This window comes from Lissotriton helveticus, chromosome 12, assembly GCF_964261635.1.
Source record: "Lissotriton helveticus chromosome 12, aLisHel1.1, whole genome shotgun sequence".
In the NCBI taxonomy this organism is placed as follows: Eukaryota; Metazoa; Chordata; class Amphibia; order Caudata; family Salamandridae; genus Lissotriton; species Lissotriton helveticus.
In genome coordinates this window covers 897,909,637-897,929,272 of record NC_136073.1, presented here as the reverse complement: position 1 = coordinate 897,929,272, position 19,636 = coordinate 897,909,637, and the positions used below count along the sequence as shown (strand labels likewise).

The following is a 19,636-nucleotide window of genomic DNA, read 5'->3' as shown; positions in this document are numbered from 1 at the left end:
TGAATGGTCCATCCAAGCCTTGGCGATCTGGGAACCGCAGTTGAATAGATTGGCCGGGGCAACGGTAAAGGCGAGCATGTGTCTGGCCACATGTGTGGGCCCGAAGACCTGTTGGGCAAGATTCAGATCCTGAAAACAAATCATTAAAGAAATAGCAGAATTGTCCTTAGTTTCAGACAAAATGTTAAATTTGCCAAAGACCATGAAAGAACTGTGGTGCTAAGAAATTGGCAAAGATATCACCAGAAATTAAGACTATACAACTATGGAGCAGTAGCAAGTACGTCAGATATAGTTGACATGGGCGAGAGTTCAATGGAAAAACCTGACAGTTCAGCATACAGGAAATGTTTGAGCATTCTTGATGTCCAAGCAGATGTTTTGCCTGTTGGAGACTCTGTTGTCTAGGAAACATTGACCGTCAACAATTCTGTGTAGTCCTCCCTCAACTGTAACCATCGGCATGCCTGCTCCGTCGCCAACATCGTCTGTGCCATTATATCATCAACAAATGGTTCCACTTCCGCCTACAGTCTCACCTATTCGAATCACAGTGTAACCCCCATCTAACTTTTCAAAGAAGCTTCTTCTAGTCAGGAAGGTGATGATGAAGGCAGTGAGGGCGAGGGAGGAGGATCTGTGCCGACTCACTCATAGGATGGCAGCCCTCAAATTAACCCTCAAGTTTAAGGACTTCATGACTTTGATATACAGTATTGTCCAGCCAACTCAAACAATGACTGCCTCATCCAGGATCCTTGGCACTTCAGAGACACACAGGACGTCTTTCTGGATAGACCCATGTTTCCTTCCACTTCCCATGGCCAAAGTCCCTCCTGGCTCTCATTGATGTTTTGATGTACAGAATGTAGCAGTCCTACTTCCTCTGCCTCAGTGTTTCATTCATCCCCAGGCTCCTCTGCAGCTCGTGCCTCCTTTGCACCCTCAAGCTCATGCCCTCTTGCACCCAGAGATGCCATTGTTCCTCCACCTCAGCCTGCCCCAGTGATGCCAGGGCCAGCTTCCCTCTGTGAGTGTCCTCTATTGTACCCAGAGATGCCATTGTCAGTTGTTTTCCACCTCAGCCTGCCCCAGTGATGCCAGGGCCAGCTTACCACCACGAGTGTCATATCTTGCATCTAGAGATGCCATTGTCAGTTGTTTTCCACCTCAGCCTGCCCCAGTGATGCCAGGGCCAGCTGACCACCACGAGTGTCATATCTTGCATCTAGAGATGCCATTGTCAGTTATTCCTTCACCTCAGTCTGCCCCAGTGATGCTAGAGACAGCTTCTCCCTGTTGGTGTCCTCTCTCTGCACCCAGAAATGCCATTGTCAGTTGTTCTCCACCTCAGTCTGCCCCAGTGATGCCAGGGCCAGCTTCCCTCTGTGAGTGTCCTCTATTGTACCCAGAGATGCCATTGTCAGTTGTTTTCCACCTCAGCCTGCCCCAGTGATGCCAGGGCCAGCTTACCACCACAAGTGTCATATCTTGCATCTAGAGATGCCATTGTCAGTTGTTCTCCACCTCAGTCTGCCCCAGTGATGCCAGGGCCAGCTTCCCTCTGTGAGTGTCCTCTATTGTACCCAGAGATGCCATTGTCAGTTGCTGTTGTCATTGTCAGTTGTTTTCCACCTCAGCCTGCCTCAGTGATGCCAGAGCCAGCTCCCCCTGCGAGTGTCCTCTCTCTTGTACCCAAGGATGCCATGGTCAGTTGTTCCTTCACCTCAGCCTGCCCCAGTGATGCCAGAGACAGCTCTCCCTGCGAGTGTCCTCTCTCTTGTTCCCAGGGATGCCATTGTCAGTTGTTTTCCACCTCAACCTGCCCCAGTGATGCCAGAGACAGCTTCCCACGTTAGTGTCGTCTCTCTGTACCCAGAGATGCAATTGTCAGTTGTTCCTTCACCTCAGCCTCACTCTGCGGTCATGTGACTGGACCTGCACACACTGCCCCTTTTGTTTTTATAAACAGATTTTATTTCCTTTTCAGATTATACATACAGTTTCATGGACATCTTTCCTCTTGTCCGGTATCAAGTTATTGTCATTTACATACATATATTACCATTCGTCTCATCAGCATATTATTTATCTGTTCCCTGAATAAACCCCCCAACAACTCCCCCCTCCTACTCTCCAACTGGAGGTCAATATTAGTGTTCAATTGTCGGTGGTGTGTCCCTTCTCTATTAGGTTGATAGTTCCCGTCGCTTTCGCTGTTATCCTTCCCTATCGACCCCCATCTGTTCTCCTATGTTGTTTTATTTTACTCAGCTGGCCGGGTCTTGTCGTAGTGGGCTCCCCTGGTGGGATTGTACCGCAGGCGAAGATTCGCCTGATTCCGGCTCTGGGATTCTCATACTCTCCCACTAGTACTTCCCATCCTCTAGTCCTTTCCATTTTGCCTATCCCCCTGCATGCCTTCCTAAGCAGGATCCTACTCCCACACCTTCTCTGTGAAAATACCAGTTCATGCGTCCTGGGGTGAGATATGCCTGATAAGATATATCAGTCAGAATCGGGCTTCCCTCGAAATCTTAGAGGCTCCGGCCAGTGGGTTCTCCCAATCTTTATCTTCCCTAGGGATGCCTAGGTCTACCGTCCAGCGGTCTCTCAATGCTGTCGGAGGGGAGGAAGTCCTTACCAAATGCTCTATAAAGGCATACGACTGCATTTATAGTGCCCCCGGCCATTTCCATATATCCACATGTGGAATGGTGGTTGGGTTCCAAGGTGCCCATCCCCCTGTGTCTTCTAATAGCTGCCACAACCGCTCGGTAGAACAAGAACTGGCCTTGGGAGATACCCCAGTCTGCTTGAAATGCTTCGAACGGCAGACGCTCCCCGTCTCTATACAGGTCTCCCAGGTTGGTGGCCCCTGCCTGTATCCAGTCCTTCAGGTCCTCCATTGTCCCCCATGTGGCAGCACCTGAATCCTCATCATTGGGAGGTCTGGTGAACAGGGCCTTCGAGTTTGTGTTTTCTGGAGGCACCTACTCCAGCATCGCCTTATTACTTTTGATTTGTTTGTACACTCCCGTGGTGCTCCCCCGACCCTCAGAAGGGTCTGTAGTAGCTCTTGCTCAAAGGTAAAAGCCCCTATTTCCCATACTTGTGTCAATCTCCCTGCTATCCAGTACGTGAACCTCTGCAGTTGTTCTGCTAGATAGTACGATTCAAAGTCAGGGACGGCTAGTCCCCCCTCTCCCATCAGTCGCTTCAGTGTCGCCAAGGCCACCCTCCGCCGGCTTGTCCTCCATATGAATGATGTCATGTATGAATCCAGTGTCCACTCAGTCCTCCCCGCTAGCTGCTGTGCCCTTATCCCTTGGCCTGTTCCACTGAATGCCAACGCCAAGCAGTGTTGCTTATGGGTGTTAGACTGTATTGTAGCTTCAACTTTCGCTACCAGCATCCCCGGGGGTTCCCCAGCAGGGCGAGTCGCTCCGAGTCCCACCGACTTGGCCAGAGCAGGCAGGATCCACTCCGCCGGCTGCTATGTGTAGTCCTCTTAGTCAGAGAGTGAGATCTGTTTCAATGAGGCAGTATGAGAGTCAGGCCTCCACCTTTCCGGCTCCCTCTCTCCTCTCCTTGCCAGTTGATTCTTCTCAGGGGTCCCCCTCAGTCGCTCCCGCCTCCCGCACGGATCTTAAGGCAGTTCACCTCTGTGCCTCAGAGTTTAGGCCCCAGCTCGGTCCCCCGACGCGAGTGCTTCCCGAGGTCCTAGGTCGCGGGCAGCGTGTCTGGGCCTCCAGCCCTGAATCTGGGTCTGGGTCTCCCCTCCAAGCCTCAGCAGGTGTTAGTCCCACCTCTCCGGTCTCATCAGGCTGGTGCCACCGTCAGTTGCTCGTCTCTCGGTGTCCCCCGCAGCCACGCCTTCTCATTCCTCAGTGGTCAATCAGAGCCTCTTGCGGGGACTAGTTCTCACCATCCTCTGCCAGTGGGGCCCAGTGGTTGTGTACGGACCCCTCCCGCTCCGCTAGGATTTGCCAGGCGCGGCCCTTGCAAACGCTGCGGGCACCATTTTCTTCTTGGCCTCCCGCAATTTAGTTGGTATGGTTCTCGGTCGCTGTCCGCATTCCAGCCCATTCCCCTTGCTCGCGCCTTCTGCGCCTCTCACTCCTCGGGTCCTGTTGCATCAGACTTCCAGCCAGCCCATACCTTGAGGGGGCTCGAGGCTCCAGTTTCTCCCGATGTGTCTTATTTGGCTGCCTCGGGCACCATCTTGCCTCTCTATGTGGTTACTCGTTTCAGTGTCAGAGAACAGCTCCTACCTCTCTGGCGGCCCCCGCTGCCATCCGACCGTATCCCGCTCCTCTCCTAGGAGCTGTTTTCGGAGAACAGCCATTACATCGTGGCTGTCACCCCACATGCCATTACAGCACATGCGTTACCATGCATGCGTTGTAACAACGCGTAGTCGTTACTATACATTTTTTACAACGCATGTGCTTTTACCACGCATGCCTTTACAACAAATTTCGTTGTGAAGGTATGCATGGTAAAAGCACATGCATTGTAAAACAAGCATTTGCAATGCAATGGTTTCGCCTTTGGAAAAGTTAGAGCTATTGGCATTGTAAATGACAAAATTTGTATTTATGTGTTGGTTTTGAAAACAGATAAATAAATGGCATTGTCATTTACATTGCCATTAGCTTAATCTCTAGCAGTCACTTTGCAGTCACTCTGCACTCCCTAGCACTCCCTAGTCACTCTGCAGTCCCTAGCACTCCCTAGTCACTCTGCAGTCCCTAGCACTCCCTAGTCACTCTGCACTCCCTAGCACTCCCTAGTCACTCTGCACTCTCTCCACTCTGCACTCTCTCCACTCTGCACTCTCTCCACTCTGCACTCTCTCCACTCTGCACTCTCTCCACTCTGCACTCTCTCTACTCTGCACTCTCTCTACTCTGCACTCTCTCTACTCTACCAATAGCACTTTCCCACCTCTCAAAGACCAGCAACCCTACTCTACTAAAAGTCTAACAGAGTAGCAGTCACAATATCACAAGCACTCACAGACAAGCACCACACACTACCAGCAGCGCTAACAACCCTCCGAGAGTAGCAGTCACACCCCTCACAGACTAGCACCACACACTACCAGCAGCGCTAATAACCCTCCGAGAGTAGCAGTCACACTATCACAAGCACTCACACCCCTCACAGACTAGCACCACACAGTACCAGCAGCGCTAACCCTCCGAGAGTAGCAGTCACACTATCACAAGCACTCACACCCCTCACAGACTAGCACCACACACTACCAGAAGCGCAAACCACCCTCCGAGTGTAGCAGTCACACTATCACAAGCACTCACACCCCTCACAGACTAGCACCACACACTACCAGCAGCGCTAACAGCCCTCCGAGAGTAGCAGTCACACTATCACAAGCACTCACACCCCTCACAGACTAGCACCACACACTACCAGCAGCGCTAACAGCCCTCCGAGAGTAGCAGTCACACCCCTCAGAGACTAGCACAACACACTACCAGCAGGGCTAACAACCCTCCGAATGTTGTAGTCACATGCAACTAAAAGCCCCCCCATCCACCACAGACTAGCAGTCACACACAACTGGAAGTATATTCACTCCCCTCACCGGCTAGCATCCACACGCTACCAGGAGTACTTTTACACATTAGCAGTCACACATTACCTTCACACCCCACACAGATTAGTAATAACACTACCGGCAACACTCACACCCATCACTACTGACGCACACCAAGTAGGAAACACACTTTTCTAATATAAATAGAGGTGCATAGTACAAATTCGCTTAATAAAGCTAACCTATTTTAATGAGGCAACCAAGCACTCTAGCACTCACAAAAACAATGAAATGCCTGTATTGGCAGAATGTTAGTAACGGTTTCTATAAATGGTGGACATTCTTAAAATAGTGAGGCCTACTGGCTTTGTCTATGCTTCTTATTGTTGAAGTCCGGTTGTATTCATCCTCGCTTCTGCGTATGTCACTCTAGTTCTAGTGGTGCTGCTTTTACACGCAGGAGGTATTAGCGCTTCGGAGGTGGTGATTCCGGGCTGTACTGACAGAAAGAAGCACCACGCTGGGATTGGAGCATGGAATGGCACGTCACTCTGAGCAGCATCTTTTCCATGTTAACACCTTGCGTTGCTTACTTCATTCTTAGATGGGGAACTAAAGCACTCCAGGAATCCCTGACAGAACATGCGCAAGCACAGGCAACAAGCACTGGTAAAGCTAATAGGTGTGGATTTCTCAACGTTTTCAAATACATGTGCAGCACTGCAAACTTGGGAAATGATTAAAACAAAGAGCACAGAGGTACGAGGCACAGAACGAAGTAAGTTGCAAACAGAGACTCCACAATAGTCTGTGTACATCTGTCCAAACCGACGTTCGCACGGTAAAGCCAGACCAGTGCTCGTTTTATACCCGAAAGAGCAGCAGGAACGATAAACACAGGATCCATCCGATGTCGCATGTACCACCAACAGAGTCTATAATGACGGCAGTAATTTAAGCACAGCCACGGCCACAGAGAGATGCTCTGCGGAAGGTTAGCGCTTTGGGTCATAAGCAAATGCAAATGCGTTACCAAGTACACTGCACCTGAGCGCTCACGGCTGCCTGTCCCAGTCCCAGACCTCTCAGTATAAACGCTGCAGGCTCTGCAGACTCAAGAGCCGCAGTCAGGGGAAACAAAATGTCGGCCGGCATCCAGTCAGGAAAGCGCTTACAGCGCATACTCGTAGCATTCCCGTCTGTTACGGAAGCAAATCAATTCGCGTCCATAGATGCCAAAGAAAGGCACGTAGGGCACAGTGTCACGGAATGTACCGACAGAAACTCTGATAGCTGTATACAGATCAGTTAAAGTAACGCAACATATTTATAAACAATTTTGATTTGAAGATAATTTGGAAAGTCTCTTGGCGGGAGGGGGGCGGGAAAGGAACGGACAACGGGAGGGGTGGGGGGGCGGAAAGGAACGGACAACGGGAGGGGGGACAGGAAAGGAACCACTCACCTTGACTTCCTCGGCCGGCGGTCGGCCGCCAAATGGCCCAAACAAACCTCCACGAGACAAAAAAAAAAGCCCCGCCCACCGCCGCATGACGTAGCCAAAGGGAAAAATTCTCGGGAACGCCCCCGAATCTGGTCCGGCCTTGACGGACAGATCCGGCACCCAATGCTAGCCTCCATTTATGAAGCTAGCCAATGGGAGCCGGGGGACGTTCCTGAAGCACTTATAGTTAACAATGGATTTCGCCTGCGCCGAAAAGCTGCGCAGAGCGCAGCCTTCGGCAGGCGAAACCCAAAAATATAGACGATCCATGTTGTTGTGAGGAAACAGAGGCTCTTCTGTTTCCTCACAACGACATGCATTGCCCCACAGATCTGACGTGCAGCAGGAACCAGGAGGAGAGAGGAACCACAAGGAGAGAGAGGTAAGGGGATTGGGTTTGGGGTGGGCAATACTATTTTTGGGTTAAAGGGGGTTGAGGGGTCGTGCAGGGTATTGTGTTAGGGTAGGGTCGTGGGGTAGCGTAGGATAGTGTTTTAGGGTAGAGAGAGGACTGGGGGGCCGGGGGAGGGTTGTGCAAGTGTAGTGTTTTAGGGTTTAGGTAGGGTGGGGGGGTCGTGCAGGGTAGTGGTTTAGGGTAGCGAGAGGACTGGGGGAGGGGGCATCGTGCGGGGTAGTTTTTTAGGGTTTAGAGTAGGGTCTGGGTCATGCAGGGTAGTATTTTAGGGTAGGGAAAGGACTGGGGGTCAAGTTGTGCAGGGGTAGTGTTTTAGGGTTTAGGTAGGGGGAGGGTCGTGCAGGGGTAGTGTTTTAGGGTTTAGGGTAGGGTAGGGGGTCATGCAGGGTAGTGCTTTAGGGTAGAGAGAGGGCTGGGGGTTGGGTCGTGCAGGATTAGTGTTTTAGAGTTTAGGGTAGGATTGGGAGGATCGTGCAGGGTAGTGTTTCACAGTAGGGAGAGGACTGGGGTTCGGGGAGGGTCATGCAGGAGTAGTGTTTTAGGGTTTAGGGTAGGATTGGGGGTCGTGCAGGATAGTGTTTTATGGTAGGGAGAGGACTGGGGGAGGGTCGTGCAGGGGTAGTGTTTTAGGGTATAGGATAGGTCGGGTGGGGTGGGTCGTGCAGGGTAGTGTTTTAGGGTAGGGAGAGGACGGCGGAAGCTCATGCAGGGGTAGTGTTTTAGAGTAAGGTCAGGAGGTGTAACTTACCTTAGACACTTTTACCAAGTCTATGCCTTTATCACGCATGCCTTTGCGTTGTAATGGCATGCGTGGTAAAGGTATATCCGTGGTAAAAGTTTGCATTCTGATGATAGGTCGTGGTAAATGTATTTGTGTAGTAATACCCGCATTGTAATGGCACACGTGGTATTAGTATGCGTTGTAACGTGTCATATTTGCTGTTTTCGTCTGATGTGGCCCCCAGGACCCCACCGATTTACTCAGGATATCGCAGGATGGGGGCTCGTCACCGGGAACGCGGATCAGAGCTTTCTGCTCCATCTGATCCAAGCCACCCTACGCACACTGGCCCTTGACCTCTCCATGCCCATCTTAACTGCTACCATAGGCGCCCAGCCCTGACATCTAGGTTAAAGGGTAACATGTTAAGGGCACCTACCTCTAGCGCCTTGCCTGTTTGGATTTACTAGGGACTAGAAAAGGCCCAGAGCAGGAAATTCCAGCCCAAAACAATCCAGACTTCTTCAACAGGGAAACTTCCCTTGATATGCAACTTCCATTCCCAAGATAATTGCACCTCCTCCCTCTATTACATACCCCTCTTCGGTGTCCTGTTTCCAACTGTGTGGGTGTTTCAGCCATATCATCTCTACTGCTCTGCAGCACTCTAACCTTTCCAGGAATTTCCCCAACAGCACTCCTAGGTAAAGCTCATACGGTTCACTGCTGTGGTACCTTTGCCCTTTCTGAGTTATTTCAACTCTCCGGCTGGGTGTAGCCTGGAGGGCCACAATACACTCCAATAGAGACCAGTCACTGTCTGCTAAGCTGATTGCTACGGTCTCTTCCCGCAAACCTATGGAATCCTGACTCCCTAACCATTTGCGTTGTTTCACCCAGCTCAGCACTCCGATTCTACAAGTTTCTCTCATTTATTTACAGAATAAACTCACGGAACAAGCTTGGAAGCTCACAGTCCTGACCAGCTTATCTCAAATGCATGATGTTACTACGCATACATTCAAAACTCGTGGCTTTACAACACGGTCATTAGCATGACCACGTTGGTACCACGCAAGCCATTACATCGCAAGTCGTAACAACGACTTGCTCTAGGGGGTGCGCTGGATTCAGGAATAGGATAGATTACTATTCCTACTCCAGGTTGTGCAACAGCAGGGAAGGTATTGGATTTAAAATCCAACACATTCCCTGGTGCTACACGCCCCCTAGAGCAAGTCGTTGTTACAACTTGCGATACTCTTAAATAAATAAATACATTAGTAGCGAGGAAATCACACAGTGTATCAGAAGTATACACATTGACTCATAACACGTTACATAATAGGTGATAACAAAGTAGAGAGTAAGGGATTTTCCACAGAGTGGAGGGGGGTATTCCTGGTCCCCTGGACCCTGAAACTGTATAAACAAAGGAAGGAGTATCACCATAAGACCTAGCACAGGTCCTAATGAGGTGTGGGGAGATGGAGTGCACAAAAGAAAATTATTCTTTTGTTAGAAGACCCCTCACTCACCAACCTGGTTGGTGACATGCTTCATTATCGGGGTCCCACCCAGACAGCCGAATGCCATCCGGGTGTGCTGCGACACCTGACTACAGTGGAGCGGGTATTTTTTTGTGAGTGTGGTGCAAAAAAGTGATGTTAAAAATTGGCCAAGTATAACTTCAAAGAAAAAGTTTTATTCTGAAGCTACTGGACAATGTTAAAAACAGTTTTACGATACTTCCGTTGGTTAAATTGACCGACAGTATCTATGTGAGTGTAAAAAGGTCTACATGTTTCAACCTGCAGTGGGATGTACCAGGTTTTCGTCAGTACCAAGTGATGGGAACCTGGGCGGTATACACTCGCTAAGGTGTATCCAGCCCTCGGCCCCAGTGACTTAACTGTGTACTTACAGTTGGTGTCCTTACAACCAAAATCGGCTAAGGAAAAAAGAAACCTGTGAATGAAAAAAGACAATCACAAACAAACAAATTACATGCCTGTAACGTAGGTAATCACTGGATGAACCGTGGTTTCTCAATGTGCAATGTGCTCCATGCTCTCCCCTTCAAGCGTATGGAGATCTGTCTTTAAAGTGCATACTAATACGTGACCAAAAGCTAGAACGAGCTAGCAGTGTGCTCTTAGTATGCCTCTATTCAATTGTCTGCAGAAGTATTAGAACCCAGGCTGTGGATTCTGGAGCGAGGGCAAAATGGTCTGTGGCTATTCAGTGTCATTCATACTCAAACGCTATCAATTTTGTGCGGTGAAGAGTATATATCTTAACACCTCACTTTCATACATAGTAGAAAGTGGATTGTATCCGTTCACGCTGTTCACTGTGAACGAATAATCAAGCATGCATGACAACTGATTGTTAAGTATGGCATCGTCTGCTCCGGGCTTGGGATGTAGGGGCAGGGAAGGGGAAAGGAACATTAAAAACAAAAAGAATCAAGGTGGAATCTTACTCGATGTACGACTCATTAAGGCTTCATGGGAGACGGAACGGGCTTTTCCCTCCTGGAACTTTAGCTGTGTTGATATGAGCGAAAAAGAAAAAGAAAAGCTGAGGGAGTCACCGGACTCCGTGAAAATCAACGTGGATTCACGGAAAGGGCGGGCGGAAAAGAACGATCCGTAGACCGGCTACTTGCACTCGCAACTGAAGTACTCACTGTGCCAGGAAATGGGTAATGGCCCTTCTGCCTAGTCGCCGTCTGCTGCTCCCCGAGGTTGCAGAGTGGCGGAGGCGTCGTAGCTAAATGTTGGGCATTTCCGGGAGTAATATCACAGTAATATCACAGTAATATGCACATTGCATTGACTCGTGGGGAGACTAGTTCAGGGGGTTATAGAGGGGGCAGTCGGGAGGAGGGTAAGGTAGAAGTCTCAATGTCAACATGTCTGTGTGCTGCAGTGAGCAAGCTTCTGCGGCTGGGCGGTAGCTATCCATTTGGAAGAGATTGGTTGAGTAAGAGGTCTTTGAGCTGCCTTTTGAATTTTAAAAAGGAGGGGGTAGTCCTGATATGAACTGGGATGTAGTTCCAGATTTTGGGCACATATACTGAGAAGGATAGAGATGCGTTTTTTTGTTTGCGAGTTTTCGGAGGGATGAGGAGTAGAGTGTTGGTACTCCTGAGGCTCCTTGTCTGACCGGCCTTCTTGAGTTTGGAGGCCAGGTAGGCAGATTTCCCTGTGTGCAGAGCTTTGTGAGTGAGGCAGGCAGTCCTGAAGTTGGCACACATTTCAATTGGGAGCCATTTAAGCTTTCTGAGTGCAGGCGAGATGTGTTCATATTTCTTTATTCCGGTGACCATTCTGGCTGCTGCATTCAGAGTTGATCTGAGGGGAGCTAAGTGAGATTTTGCTAAACCTGTGAGGGTTGCATTCCGGTAGTCCGGTCTGGACAACACCTGGGATTAAGTCGCTTGTTTGAGGTTGGTAGGAGGGATGAAGGGTTTTATTTTGTTGCGTAGTTTGAGGTTGAGGAAGGCGGTCTTGGCGTTGTTCTTGATGTGTTTGAACATGTCTAATTTTGGTTCCCAGCAATTTTACGGAATCGGCCAGGGTGAGATTGCAGTTGAGAGCATCAATAGCTTTTAGCCATCTGTGATTTGGCGGTTCTCCTCCTTGTTGGAAATGAGGAGGATTTCCGTCTTGTCTTGGTTGAGTTTCAGGTGATTGAGAGATAGCCAGTGTTGGACTTCTCTTAGAGTGTCATTCAGTCTCTGAATGTCATCAATGGAGGAGGTTTCCAGATAGATCTGGGTATCGTCCGCGTAGAGGTGGAAAGGGATGTTGGTGGTGAGGGGTTCCATATAGATGTTGAAAAGTTCCGGGGAGAGAACTGATCCTTGGGGGACACCCCTGCTGATCGGGAGTAGGTCCGACGAGCAGTTTTTTATTTTTATTCTTTGCGAGAAGTTCTGTAACTCACTCTCAACAAAGATATATACAGGAAGTATCATTAGCGGATTCCAATACCGCATGATGTGATGCCATAGCATACAATAAATTGTCAGGTGTAGTAAGCAGTATGCAGTTAAAAAAAATATTATGCAGTATTAATTTACAGTACTCTGCAACATGAAACCTGTGGAGTGAGGGGCTGGGAGAGCAGTTTGACTTCTCCGTGACTTGTAAACATTTAAAGAAAATATGGTATTGAAAAGCCAACGAATTACCCCTTAGCCCCTCATTTTAGGTCTCGCCTAAGAAGCGCTTGCGCTGTCTCTCCACGACATGCTGTGTTCAGGATAAGGGCATTAAGCTCTGCCCATGTTCCACTAATGCTTTTTATTGGTTCCTTTCAGTGTCTTTTGGAATTCTGTTGATTTCATTGGTTTATTTGTTTATTAGTCCCTCCTTGTCCCTCTTTAGTACCTCCTTCTCTTCACTTGTATCCTCCCATAAGGACAGCCCCTCTTACATGTGTCCTTACTCTGTATGTTTCATTGACTGTTACTGAGCACTATTTAGTTAATTTGTGCTTTGTTTGTAGTTGCATGACATGCTCTACCGCTTCAGCAAACTGCCCTGGTGTCTCACTGCATTGTGACTTCCCCCTTAGTGTGCTGCTCAGTAAGAGTGCCTGGAGTTAAACATTGTATATTTCATTTTCGCAATGCTGCACACCGTGCTTCATCTTTGACATAGTGGCTGCGCTTTTGTCTTCTACTCGCGGCTCGCCCAACTCAAATTTTCTAACATTATTTTCTTAATTTCTGACAGCGCACCATGCCACGATTTCACTTTGATAGTCGCGACCACGCGCCGCGCTAATTTTTACCAGTGCTTCATGCCACACTTTCACTTTCTTATAGCAGCCATGTGCCTTGCTTTTGGGCACACCGCGCTTGATCTTTAAAATGACAGCCGCACTTTTATTTTCTTCTTGCTCGGCTCGCCCAAACCAACTTTTCAAACATTATTTATTTATTACCAGGGCACAATGCTGAGCTTTCACCTTTGTAATAGTGCCCAAGCGCCTGGGTTTGTGACCTTTGCCTTCCGCTACACTGTCACTAAGCTACAAAACCTTATTTCCTTGCTCAGCAGTTCTCCCTTCTAATAGTCTCTGAAAGACTTCCTAAGCTGCAACCCCACGGGAGCGCTTCAGGTCCTCTTAGGCACGTTTAACTGCTTTCACGACTTGAGAGGTGCACCCGTATAATTTATGTAGCAGCTTCTTTATAAGGAGTATTTTAACAAGACAAATACTTGATTGCAATTTTACAAGATTTTACCATGCATGAAATATGGCCTCCCCTTACAAAGCCTCAGAGATGCTTTTTCTTTCTTCCAGGACCTCTCTAGGTTAGACTCTCACGTATTGGTTTTTGACATTGTGGTGGCATTTAGAAAATGTAATACAGCAATCTCTTTTCTTGTTCTGAATTTTATAAAAATCTTCTGCCTCAGTAGGCAAATGAGAACTTCTACTCTCCTACTACGAAAAAAATATATATAATCTACTGCTCTAACTTTCACCAAAGCGAGACCTATTGCTTTGCAACCGAGATTAGTCGGCAGCTCTCACCACTGCACCATATCCTTTGCGTAGCCATATTGCAGGGTGCAAGCACAAAAGAGGTCCCAAGGGACACCTAGTGACAGCCTGTGGTACTACACCCTCACAAAACTGCTTGTTTTTGCAGTATTAGGCTTCAGGTAGAACAAGTGTTCTGTGATGCATACAACCAACCCCTATCCTTATCTGAGACGCGCATGAAATCTCAACTTGTGTAGACGCAGCTTCATTTATGTTCACTACACTCTAAGGTTCACCATAGCTGTAATCCAGGTCCAATGAGAAGTAATTGTGACAGAGCTCCTCATCCTCTTCCGTTTCTGCCTTTTGAAATGGCAACGATTTCACATCTGACTGAACAAACTTGCTCCTAAGACTCACTTTGCACCACTATTTACACTAACCGACCACGGCAAAGCGTAATTTCAGTTGGTGAAAACGTTGTTCTAGCACCGATTGCTCAGTAGAAAGGACTTTTTGAATTAGAATGTCTGCGCGAGTGCTCGTGCAAAATTGTCCTCTCACCAGTGCAAAAGTGTATAGACACCTGTGCTTCACATATAATTCCTGTCCCTGGCACCCATCTGCACTTCACTACCATGCCGGTGAGGCGCATACATGTAACCACACATCTGTTGTTTATTGTTTTATTCAGTCCTCAGTCCTAAATGTTTGCATTATGCCCTGAAGTCCCTGAAAACAGATGGGCTGGAGCTAAAATATTGTGAGTATCTTACAGACACTACGTTTGCGTGCCAATTAAAAAGGCATCACTACTGCCCATTATGTGTTACCGTTTATGATTTTATTCAACTTATTGAAAAGCCTACATCCACCACATTCCAAACCAAAACACATAGGTAAAAGACATTGTCATTTACAAGGTCAATGGCTTTAATTCTAAAAAATGTGAGACCTATTGCATTGCAGATGCTTGTTTCACAGTGCTCTGGTGTCCTTTTGTACTGCCAGTGACCAATTGACTTCAAGACATGCTCCCTGAGGGAACTCCTGACTCGTAGTGAAAACACAGCAGACTCCACAGAACAAGTTTGTTGTATTTATTTATTGTGAACATGTCAGATAAGTTTGCACCAGTTTTCTCATTCATGTTGACAGTCTCCAAAGCGTTGAATTGTGAGTCCGTGCGGCCAGTGATTCGGCGTCACAGGCCAGGAGCCCCTGATCTCACCGCCTGGGGTGAGTAATATCGCTAACAACCTTCTGAGTATCTATGCTGGCGCGTCACTTACACCTACTCTTTCTTTAAGAACAACCAAGTCATTCTTTTTAATACAAGCAACATAGAGCATTTGATCAAATCTGGCTGATTTCAGAAAGTTGGTAAGAAAAGGGAGACGTTGTTTACGTGGCACAAGGACCTCAAAGTACAGGTAAGCCATCCCCTGGCATAGACTTCACTGGGAAACAGGGGCCAAAGGGGGCTTCATGCTACCTATGGCGAGAAAAGTAAACTGTACCCAAAACATCACTATTTATTGTTAAAAAAAAATTCAAATGAAAGCAGGAGCCAGACAAAGCTGATGCTCCACTTCTGTTATAAGGAAGCCCTTGCCTCTGTTGTTGTCTGCACAAACACTAATCAGACTCAAATTACAGATGCCTTTTTAGCATGAGGTGGAGTTGTGAAAGGGGCCTGCACATAGCTGCACTAGTGACACCCTGACAATCATGACACTTGGTGCCAGCTTCACTCTGGTCGTGTTGGCTCAGCGACACATGGCCTTCGAATGACAGCGGTGCCAAAGTGACTTTTGGAAACAAGGATGAAGGGGCACCTAGTGGCCAAGGAGAGTTTTGCAGCGGTAAGGCAGTCACAGCATTGAACTGCCCGCAGCAAGACCTACCGGCAAGTCAAAGCAATGGCAGCTGGCTATCTATTCCAGTATGTGTTGTCAGAGGCTGACCTCTGCAGTTATGTCATTAAGTTGCCTGCCATTTGATACTGAGGTCTTGTCTACAAGGTGGCCGCCCAGACAGTTTTTGTCTCTGCTGTGAGAATGGGAAGACAGTGTGAGGCAGCAAGTTTGAAAGAACCCAGCCTTTTGTTAGTTGTGTGTTGAAAATGCAAATGTATTTGACTTATATAGCGCACGAATCACCCGAAGGTCTCAAGGCGCTTGCTTAGGGAACCCGTCCTGGTATTCCCCTGTGAGATACCCCGGCAGGGTATCCACAAGGTGAAAGCCAGGCATCCCGCCGCGAGGGGCCGTAGTGGAGATTAAGCAAGCTATTGCCCAGAGTCGCAGAGTGTGACCCCGTGAGTCGAGTAGGCACCGGAGCGAGAATTGTCGAGTCCGTGGAATTTTGAGCCCGAGACCCGCCGAGGCGGAGAATCGAACCCTGGTCCACGGCCGATCTCAGCTTCCGGGTCTGCCGCCTCTAACCACTGAGCCACGCTTCTCCACAACGCTACCTCTGCAAAAAAATGCAGAGGTAACTCGCCGGGTTACAGAAGGCTTCCTCAGGCGGGCTCGCTTACGATGTCCTGGGCCATTGGCTCCTAAGAGAAGCAGCCTGGGGGAGAACAGGTGGAGCTGAACCAATGGGAAGAGCTGGACGGATAATAGGCGGAAAAAAGATAAAGAGATACATTGGCCGGTGGAGGACTCAACATATTGGCAATGTGGCGCAATCCTGGCTAATTTAACAGTCAAAGGTCTCTGAAGCTCCCTGGGTGAGGCACTTTGCGTTTAGAGGGGGTTTAGGGGCCCTCTTCTAAAAAGATTTTCCCATATTGCGAGTAACTCAGGTGAAGGTTGGGGTTGCGGTGTGAAATGAGGAGACCAGGGGACCTAGCGGCCAATACACACATCGAACCGATGATACGGGCTCCCTTTTCCCAAAGAAATAAATAAATAAAAAGAGCTCTTTCTGGAAACCCTGAAAAGTATTATCAAGTCATAATCATAATGGAATGCATCTAAAGTGTTTATATTTGGAATGAAATGAACCTTCCCCTATCCCCCTGCATGACTGGTCTCTGGAAGGGCATGTTTGGTGCCTTGTGTTCAAGGATGGGCTCCATGCTGCTGGTGTAGCAGACCTAGGATGGATCAGCCCTCCTGCTCTCAGCCCTTACAATAAAAGGGTCTTGGAGCACTTAGTGCATTAGATAAGCACATGCTGGCTACCCAAGCAATAGAGTGGGCCCAATTTATCGTTGCCCGTCTTCAGGTGGAGGGTGTTGCCTAAAGAGGAAGATACCCTAGATGTTGTAGCTGAATGTGTTGGGGTGGTTTTAGGAACACTGAACGTGCGTTCCCTTAGCAGGGTCCAGCATGGCTGGCCCCTACGTTTAGCTGCTTCCCACTGCCCGTTTCGCTGGAGCGCTGCAGCCTCTCTTTCTGATGGCCGCCAGGATCTTCTGTTGCGGAGCCTTGTAAGCCACCACAAAGTTGTCGGGGCCAACCGTGCCCTTGCCTTCCTCGTCCACTTGGCCCATGAAGATATAACTTGCACCTGAAAGAGAAGAGCAGAATGTTACCACACCGGGAGCTGGCATTTGGAACCCATGGGTCTCTTGGCATGCTGTCGCTTTCGAGAGGTCAGTCCTGGTCTTGTCCTGGAAACAGGAGCGGCGGTATATCCCTAGACAGAGACATTCCCGGCTCTTTCAGGAATGCCAGCTGCAGTTTAGAGCAGATACTCTTTGTATGCGGTGTGTGTGTTAGCAGCACTGGCATTGCTGGAGCTTCCTGTGGAGTTGCTGGGGATGAATAGCATGCCACGCCAGAGACCCAGCGTAGTAGTGTGTGTTGTAGAGCTGTGTGTGATCTCAGTAGTTGAGCTGTAGGTCACACAGTCCAGCTGCCATGCAGCTCATGTGCCTCCCCCATTGGTTGTATGACGGAACCCTGCATGCATTTCCCACTCATGCCTTCACACTGCAGTCAGTACCCCGACTGCAATGTTACCACGCATTCCTTTACCAGGGAAATTTGCCTTAGGAGGGTGCTTGATTTTGGAATAGTATAAATTGCTATTCCAACTTCAGTCAGTGTATCAGTAGGGAAGGTATTGGCCTTAAAATCCAAGGCAAGTCCAACAATGCATCCCCTAAAGTAAGTCGATCTAACAACCGGTGTATTAAAGGAATGCGTGCTAACGTTGCAGTCGAGACTGCAGAGTAAAGGCACACCATGGTATTGACTGCGGTGTAAAGGATGTACCTACCTGAACCCCTACCGGTCCTAAAAGAGAAGGAGGCCAAGCACAGGTTGAGGTCTCTTTGCTGATCACTTGTGCCCTCAGGGAAACTCAGTGGAGTAGATAATCTCTTACCTTTCTTAAGGACAGGGCAGCGTGGGCACGGCAGTAGTATCTTGACACTCATGGCCTGGCCTGCCTGCTGAATGTTCAGTGTCCCTTCTTTGAAGATGTTGAGGATGGACACCGTGGCGTAGATACCGCGGACCGGCGCCTTGGTCACTGCCTTAATCGTTGCAGTAAGTACTGTGTGCAAGACAAAAAAATGGCCAAAGTAGGAGTAAGAACAGGTGCAACTTACACGCTTTAACATCTCTTACATTTCACTCGGATTCATTTGTTTACAGTTCTACAATTTATTCATAATGGATTCACATTCTGTGCATTATTCCGCAGTCTAGTGGTTGGGTCTGGAATTCTACTTATCACTAAGGGTTGCTTCTCTCACCTTCAGCAGCCAAGCCACTGTAATGTCATGTGAAACTGGCCTTACCTTACATGCCTGTGCCCTTTCTGTATCGGCTTTGTTCAAATGCCGCTGGCAGCCGTGGTTATGTTACACCATGCCATGTTATGCTATGTTCTAGCATGCTGTTGGATGCTTAGCCCTGTGCACTCATGCAGTCACTGACCACTAATCGCCTGGCACTGCATGAGCTTGGAGATGGCAGTGTGGTGTTGTTGGTCTGGTAAGGTCAATGGACACTCACTAAAAGATTTTGGGGGGTCTGGCAGGTGAGAAGAACTTCCCCTTGGGATCTTCACTTACAATGTTATAAAAATGGAAAACAAACTATTGTTCAGAAGAGCATATCACACTTAGGGTCACATTTATCAGTTGACTGCTCCAGAGCAGTGACAATAGCACTCACTTCTGGAATATTTATATTTTCCAACTGCAGTAGTTAAGAAGCAGACAGATATACATTTAAAAAGTAGGCAATCTTTCTGATTATGAAGAGGAGCTGGCTTTGTGTGAATATGTTGTACAGCTCAGGTAGCCCTGAAACCCACAGCAAACTACCTGAAGGGGACACATTACCATCTGAAGGGGACACATTACCATCTGAAGGGGACACATCACCATCTGAAGGGGACACATCACCATCCAAAGGGGACACATCACCATCTAAAGGCGACTTTTTTCCCATCTGAAGGGGACACATTCCCATCTAAAGGGGACACATCACCATCTAAAGGGGACACATTCCCATCTGAAGGGGACACATTCCCATCTGAAGGGGACACATTACCATCTGAAGGGGACTCATTCCCATCTGAAGGGGACACATCTCCATTTGAAGGTGACACATTACCATCTGAAGGGGACACATTACCATCTGAAGGGGACACATTCCCATCTGAAGGGGACACATTACCATCTGAAGGGGACACATCACCATCTGAAGGGGACACATCACCATCTGAAGGGGACACATTACCATCTGAAGGGGACACATCACCATCTGAAGGGGACACATTACCATCTGAAGGGGACACATCATCTGAAGGGGACACATTACCATCTGAAGGGGACACATTCCCATCTGAAGGGGACACATTCCCATCTGAAGGGGACACATCCCCATCTGAAGGGGACACATCACCATCTGAAGGGGACACATTACCATCTGAAGGGGACACATTACCATCTGA

At 48.5% G+C, this 19,636-nt stretch overlaps 1 protein-coding gene across 2 annotated transcripts in view; it reads right to left on the bottom strand.

The window, feature by feature from the left end:
• Positions 1–16,935: 16,935 nt before the first annotated feature.
• The window catches only part of PCOLCE (procollagen C-endopeptidase enhancer), a 234,340-nt gene continuing 231,639 nt past the window's right edge, over positions 16,936–19,636 (bottom strand). For both annotated transcript variants that reach the window (XM_078671253.1, XM_078671254.1), the window contains exons 8-9: positions 18,056–18,226; positions 16,936–17,233 (exon numbers count right to left, since the gene is read on the bottom strand). In XM_078671253.1, the coding sequence (XP_078527379.1) occupies positions 17,070–17,233; positions 18,056–18,226 (335 nt within the window). In that variant the 3' untranslated portion in view covers positions 16,936–17,069. The remainder of the gene's footprint in view (positions 17,234–18,055; positions 18,227–19,636) is intronic.